Consider the following 7737-nt stretch of genomic DNA (forward strand, 5'->3'; position numbering starts at 1 on the left):
CGAATCTGGAATAAAAAGAAAAGAAACAAGACACTTTTCAATGAAATTTGTCATTTTCGTTTCTCTTGATATACACATATCGGTGTTGTTTGAATTTGTGTGGTATGCATCATTATATATTGCCATGTCCAACAGGATGGTTGTATTGTTGTGGGCAGTGGATGGCATTGTTGAGTGACACCATTTTCCATCATCGTGTTCATCAAATCTTAATGAGAAGTTTGAGGTACAGGTTTTCAATCAGTTATATGTTGTGTGTTTAGGAGTTGTGGTCGCAAAAACAATGCAATGATGCCTCTGTGATCATCCAGGGAATATCAGGGTTCCTAGGACCATAAACAGTTTCATAGATGGCAGCACCAGCTGCATCCACCGGTCATACCAGGCTAGCACTCTATTGTCTTTTGTTGAGACGGTGAGAATGCTTTGGCTTTTGGGACGGAGTGATGACCACAGTTTGGAGACGGGGAGAGAATGCTTGGTTTTGGAACCGGGCAGTTTCTGGTAAGCTGTTCAAAATGGGTACGGTGAGGCTGCACAATTAACAGCACTCACTGAGGCACAAGCAATACGATGCTAAGATAGATGAGGAACCACAGAAAATACTAGGAACAGACACACATGAAACGACATCACAAGAGGTGGTGCCATCTGATTCAAGGCCGATCAGATGCTTGCTACTCTGTTATCTGTATGATATCCACCAGGATTGCCAGGTTAGGATGCTGGGGATCATCCTTGAAGCTGATCCCCCCTAGGCGAACACTCTAGGCGGCGGGATGCTGGAAAGCTGGTAGCATTGGTCTGGATTTGAACGGTGAGCTGCGAACCAAACGGCAAATGCGAGCAGATGAAGAGAATATTAGGCTGGGAACGAGGGCATTAGGCAGTGGATAGCATTCTTTTTAAACAGAAAGTTGTAGCCCTACCTTAAATTAATAAGGCCATTGCCATCAAGTTGTTACAGGGTGCTGATAAACAGCTAAAATTACAGAGCTCCAGCAGCAGGCGCGCTGCCCACGCCGTCCCTCGCAAAATAAACTCCGCCCTCTTCTCCTCAGGCTCCGAATGGTTTCTTCAGTCTCTGTCTCCATCGAAGCCGCCGCCGCTGCGGTTCTTTTCGTGTTATTATCATAAAGTTGTCGAGAATTTTATCACTAGCCTGTGTTATTGACAAGAAAGAGTGTGTGATATGATGTGTGCTATGCTAAACTGCTTCTGCTTGCTAGTATCTGAATATCTCGAGGTTGTCTTGTCTTGAACTATGCTGCAGCATTTTTGTGGTGTCTATTAGAGATTTAGATATGCATTTCATTCATTCCTTGGTATCTGATTCAAGGCTCGATCAGATGCTTGTTAGCATGGAATGTGCCATGTGATTCAAGGCCGATCAGATGCTTGCTACTCTGTTATCTGTATGATATCCACCAGGATTGCCAGGTTAGGAAGCTAGGGAAGTAGGGATCATCCTTGAAACTGATCCCCGTAGTCGTAGGCAAGCTCTCCAGATGACAGAGCAGCTGTGTTGCGGAGGAATGGTGGAATGCTGGTAGCATTGGTCTGGATTAGAACGGTGAGCTGGAATGGAGAGGCAAATGCGAGCAGATTAAGAGAATGTTAGGCTGGGAAGGAGGAAGTTGGTCTAATTCTTTAGATAACACGGCGATACTGAAGTTAGAATGGTGGCGCAGATGTCTGTAAAAATTATTGAGATAATAATGTTTACATCGCAACAATATTAAAACTATATGCTGTACTGTATATAATTTCATATCAAAATGTGATCCCCACATAAGTTCCAGAAAATACAGAATCTGTTCGATAAGGAATCCGGAAAAAAAAGGAAAAGGAAAAAAAAGACACTTTCCAATGAAATTTGTCATTTTCGTTTCTCTTGATATACACATATCGGTGTTCTTTGAATTTGTGTGGTATGCTTCATTATATATTGCCATGTCTAACCCGAAGGTTGCATTGGTGTGGGCAGTGGACAGCATTGTTGCGTGTAGTTTGAGGTACCGGTTTTCTGTCAATTCTATGTTCTGTGCTTAGGGGCCGTGGTCACAAAATACCAATGATGCCTCGGTGATCATCCAGGGGATCTGATAAAATGATATCTCAGGGATCATCGGACCATACAGTTTCATAGATGGCAGCAGCGGCAGCTGCATCCACCGGTCATACCAGGCTAGCACTCTATTGTCTTTTGTTGAGACAGTGAGAATGCTTTGGCTTTTGGGACGGAGCACTGACCACAGTTCGGAGCCGGGGAGAGAATGCTTGGATTTGGAACTGGGTAGCTTCTGGTAAGCTATCAAAATGCGTACGGTGAGGCTGCACAATTATCACCACTCACTGAGGCACAAGCAACACGATGCTAACATAGATGAGGAACCACAGAAAAAAAAAACTACGAGCACACACACACACACACACCTGAAACGACATCACAAGAGGTGGTGCCATATGATTCAAGGCCGGTCAGATGCTTGCTACTCTATTGTCTGTATGATATCCACCAGGATTGCCAGGTTAGGAACGAACACTCCAGATGGCAGACAGCAGGTCTTTGTTGCGGAGGAATGGTGGAAAGCTGGTAGCATTGGTATGGATTAGAACAGTAAGCTGGGAACGGAACGACAAATGCGAGCAGATAAAGAGAATGTTAGGCTGGGAAGTAGGCAGTGGATAGCATTCTTTAGATAACATGGCGATAGTAAAGTTAGAATGGCGATATCTCAACAATGTTAAACTATCATGTTATATTAGTATATATATTCACATCAAAATGTGCTCTCCACATCAAGTTCCCAAAAATACAAAATTAAAATCAAGAAGGGATCTGGAATAGAAGGAAAATAATATAAAAAGGGACACTTTCAATGAAATTTGTAATTTTCGTTTCATATTGGTATTGTTTTAATTTGTTTGGTATATGCTTCATTATATCTTGCCATGTCCAACCGGAAAGTTGTATTTCCCATCATCTGTGTTGAACAAATCTTAATGAGAAGTTTGAGGATGTTTTCAATCAATTCTATGTTGTGTGCTTAGGTGTTGTGGTCACACACAAAAAATTGAATGATGCCTCTGTGATCATCCAGGGAATCTGATAAACTGATATCTCAGATAGCCGCAGCTGCAGCCACCGGTCATACCATACTAGCATTCTCTGTGAGAGTTGAGAATGCCTTTGGACGTATTATAGAAGACATCAACTGTCTTCTGTTTAGACAGGGAGGGAATGCTTGGGAACCAGATGGCTTCTGATAAGCTGTTGAAAATGGGTACGGTGAGGTTGCACAATTATCAGCACTCACTGAGGAACAAATAATATGATGCTAAGATAGATGAGGAACCACACAAAATACAGCATAGCTGGTACGAACAGACACACACCTGAAACGACATCACAGGAGGTTGTTCCTGGCCAGGGCAGCGACTAGATACCGCGCCAAGCAAGCCAACAAAGCTGATCAAATGATACATCAGAGACCATCAAGTATCCAACCCAAAAACAATCTTCATAGATGGCAGCAAGTCGGTCAAAACAGCACCTGTGGCGTTGCAGTCTTCTTTTAAGACAGCAGAAACGCTTAGGCAAGGATGAACGACCACAAGCAACATCACACGCAGATAGATGAGGAACCACACAAAAAACATCTTTCTAACATAAACGAGAAGGCAGCAATAGCAACATTAAGCATCTATCGATAGTTGGTACGAACAGACAGCATGACGTTCACTTGCTGTGACAAACTCAAGAAGCCAAAACCCCAAAACCGCAAACGCAGCCTAACGGAATGGAGCGCTCCAATAGTCAAGTTTTGGACCTCTCCTGCTCCCTCCCACAGATCAAAACCTCTTATGATTTTCCTCTTCTAAAGAGGAAAGGAACATCAGTTCCTCGCCCCTAGTATGCCCCTCTCGCCGTGAGGGGCACGCTGGTAGCCGTTCGACCTCCCACGGCTACTGTTGTTGTTGTACTCGTCGCCTCTGGCATATCCTCGGGCACCTCCACCGCCGCCACCAAAGCGACCTCCTCTGCCACCCCTTCCTGCCAAGTGTATACATGCTCAACGTCAACAACAGAACAGGCAGCTTTAAGGATTTCCACTTATAGCCGGTAACACCATTTTATTAACATTACTGGTCAAAGCAATAAGAAAGGGAAGATCCCATCGAAGCACAAACTGACTACCGAAAAAAAGAAATCAACTTACTTCCTCCTCTTATTCCACTGTTAGGCTTCCGCTCCTCCACATATATCTGCCGCCCATTTATTTCAAGTGGTGAAGCCTGAAACAAGCCAACACGATATTAGAATGACCAGTGGCACTATGATAACAACAATCAGCACTACTATTGATTGAACAGAAGCTAAATACTGCCATGACACAACTAAAGGCAACAAACCAGTTGACAAATTTTAGCAGTATGACAGCTGCAACAAACTTAGTGTACAAGAAAAAAAGAACATGATTTTTTACCACACGGAAAAAAAATGAAGTGTATGCAACAATCTGATGTGAATTTTCTATTAACAATTACCCGTAATGCATTGTGGACACCACTGAGTTCCTCGAATTCCACAAAAGCATAGTAGCCACCAGTTTCCTGCAAATTCCACACAAATATGAATCATATGAAAGATATATGTTCATCTTAAGGAAAAAAACAAATCTGCTCTGTTTATTATAACAAATCTATTCCACAAAAGCATAATAGCAAACCTTGCGGCTTCTAATAGCAACGCCTTCAGGAATGAGCTGGCCAAACTTCTTGAACTCATTCTCAAGATCAGCCTCCAATACATTTGATGGTACATTCCCGACATAAACAGATCTGCTCTCTGTTTTTTATAAAAAATGAAGATGGGAATCAGGAAATGTATACACAATTCAGAAAAGGAAATTATGTAGGCGTAAAATAAAGTCCAACCTTCTTCCTCATGGGCTTCCCCATAGTAATCAGATTTGGGCTTATCTGCTGCCATCGATGAAGTCATAACCGGTGCTGCCTGGTTTGACTCGGTTGCAGGGCGAGGTTTGTTCACAGGTACAGCCTGGGCCACAGGGACCGGAGGTGGGGCTTTCGCGCTTCTTAGCTGCATGAGTCATAGCCATTGTTTTAATATGTGTCAACTAGATGTCCATACACAATGCATAGCAAAATAAGGAAAGTCACACATACAATGGAAGCATAGGTCTTCTTTACGGGCTCCCCAACAGGTTCCTCAACGTGAGGAGCCTGCACAGGTAGTTGTTGCACTGGCTCTTCTGGTGCCACCGCCATTCCATTTGAAAAGGAAGAAACTGGTTCCTCTGGAAGAGGTTCATCTCCCCAGTTGTCCGAATGAGAAACGACTTGCTGTGGTGGCTCAGAGTAAGCATAGTTGTCAACGGCATCATTTTCTTCAGATGGCATTGGAACAGCATATTGTGTTGTTTGACTTTCTTCTTCATGAATGTACTCTGGACCTGCAGGCAAACCATGAACACTTAAATTAACATGATTCATGGAAGACAATGATGTTTCTCCATGAAAGCATTAGAATGCGGAATCATCAGTGATCATCTTGTATACTATTGAAATCATCATTTACTGTCCATACAGATTAAACATGACAAATTGCCTGAAGCGGCAAGTAACAAAACAAGAGCAGGAACATGATTCATGGGAAACACTAATGTTTCTCCATAAGAATTAGAATTTGAAACCATCAGTAATTCATCTGGTATACTATTGAAACAATCAAATTTCATTATTGTCCATATATATTGAACATGATTGCCTGAATGAGAACAAAGTAGTGCAGCTTATTTGTGGGTGCCACTGGAAAAAAGTTACCAAAATCTTCTCTGAAGTTAATGAAACAAAATAACAGAGAAACAGGAACAGATAAAGTAACATATACGCAGGCAACACTGAGCAGATATAGCATATTTGGGAACATAATAGTAGCATGAAACAACAAAGATTAATTAAAATGTAAGGAACAAGCGAGAAATGGTTGGAGCGTAATAGCAATTATAAAAATGTAAATGTGGGATTTTTAGATGCTTAATTTGGAGAATAAATCTTACTGGTCTGGACAGTCGATGCCAAGTTGGCCTCAAAGGTTTCCTGGGGAATCCCCTGTGCAGGTTGCACTTGTTCTTGGTCAACAAAGTGGAAATAATCATTGAGAACAAAGTAACCTTTCTCCTGAGGTGCAAGGAAAAACGTCTGGATAAATTTCCTTTGGTTGATGTACTCTTTGGTCTGTACAAGACCAGAGACCATAACAATGACCCCATCTCCCCATGAGTTGGTAAAGTTGGCAGTTTTAATCTCGATTTGGGTGAAATTGAGGGACATAATGAGGGAGTGAATGTCCTGCAGGTAAAACAAGTAGCCAAGTAAGTTGCAGAGGAAAGACACGTGAGACATAAGTAGCCGCAAATTGGCATATAGTTGACTCAGGGGCAACAGGTGTATCTGGACCAGCAGAGCGTGCAACAAAACGGCATCAGCAGGCATAGTCAGGCGACAAAACAGCAGCAATACGTAAACTCGACTCAGTAGCAGGATCAAAAAGTGATGCTAATAGTAGGCTCCACTCAGGTGACAGACAAACAAAGCGACAAATACGGAGATTCAGCTACGCGTACAGGACAGACCAATGGCAAGATATGGCAAGATACAATCTTGACTGAATTTTAAGCTAAGAGCTACATGTGTATGCCCACATTAAGCTGCTACTGGGCAGAGGGACCAAAAAGCAATGCTAATGGTAGGCTCGGCTCAGGCGACGGACAAAGCGACAAATACGTATCTTCAGCTACGCGTACAGGACAAACCAATGAGAAGATATGGCAAGATACAATCTTGATTGAATTTATGCTCAGAGCTACAGGCATGCCCACATTAAGCTGCAACCATTGGTCAAAGCAGTCCTTTTTTTTCCACATCAGTCGCAGGAACAGCGTGCGTAAAGGAATATGCCTTAGATAGGGCAGATAGAGTAGGTAGATTGATCGGCAGACGCATACCATCATAGAGTTGGCGGTGGTGCTGATTCCGGTGACGTCGTCGACGCGGATCATGGTGCTGGCCTCGTTGTAGAACTGGTGGACGACATCGGGGTTCTGCTGCAGCAGGTTGTAGTAGTTGCGGAGGAAGTACGTCCCCACCTGCCAAATCCAATCTGGACATCAGTCGCCGATCCGAGCACGCGAGGGGAGGGCGCAGGGGTTTGGGCTAGGGTTTTGCAGTGCACCCAGTCCCAGTACAAGAAAAGAGAGTATACACATGAAGGCAGCGGGGAGGGAGTCCGGACTTACTTGATTCGCCGCCGCCGCCGCCGCCGAAGCCATTGGTGAGTCGAGGGAGAGAAACCCTAGATCTGCTGGGCAAGATCTGAACTGGAATCCGCCGCCGCTGCAGCAGCCACCGCCGCCGCGCCGCCGCGAGAGGATGGGTCGGCGCTGATTGCTCGTGCGTATTTGCGTTGCGCTGTTGCTGGATGGGAGTGGAGAGGAGAGATGGATTGGTGGTGGACTCGTCTCTTATTGTGACGGCCGGGAGAGAGGAGAGAGAGGTTGCCCTACCATGCGATTCGATCTCGCTTTCCTTTCAGGCTCCCTTTCCATTCAGGATTCTGTTTTGATTTCCTGGCCCATCAAGGGTTTGGTTTGGGCTTTTGCTAGGCCCGGTAGGATTTCTAGGCCCAAGGAGTAAGGCATGGACAGTGAG

General features: G+C 44.1%; 1 protein-coding gene across 1 annotated transcript; it reads right to left on the reverse strand.

Moving 5' to 3' along the window:
• Nucleotides 1-3673: 3673 nt before the first annotated feature.
• On the reverse strand, nt 3674-7527 carry LOC124665498 (nuclear transport factor 2-like). The gene is made up of 9 exons (XM_047202933.1): nt 7326-7527; nt 7035-7175; nt 6087-6378; nt 5194-5480; nt 4942-5107; nt 4734-4852; nt 4552-4617; nt 4224-4299; nt 3674-4057 (listed from the first exon to the last, which is right to left on the reverse strand). Exons 1-9 carry the CDS (start codon nt 7356-7358, stop codon nt 3900-3902), a joined length of 1338 nt encoding a protein of 445 aa, XP_047058889.1. The 5' UTR covers nt 7359-7527; the 3' UTR covers nt 3674-3899.
• Between the last annotated feature and the right edge of the window lie 210 nt (nt 7528-7737).

The sequence above is a fragment of the Lolium rigidum genome, chromosome 1, assembly GCF_022539505.1.
Source record: "Lolium rigidum isolate FL_2022 chromosome 1, APGP_CSIRO_Lrig_0.1, whole genome shotgun sequence".
NCBI lineage: Eukaryota > Viridiplantae > Streptophyta > Magnoliopsida > Poales > Poaceae > Lolium > Lolium rigidum.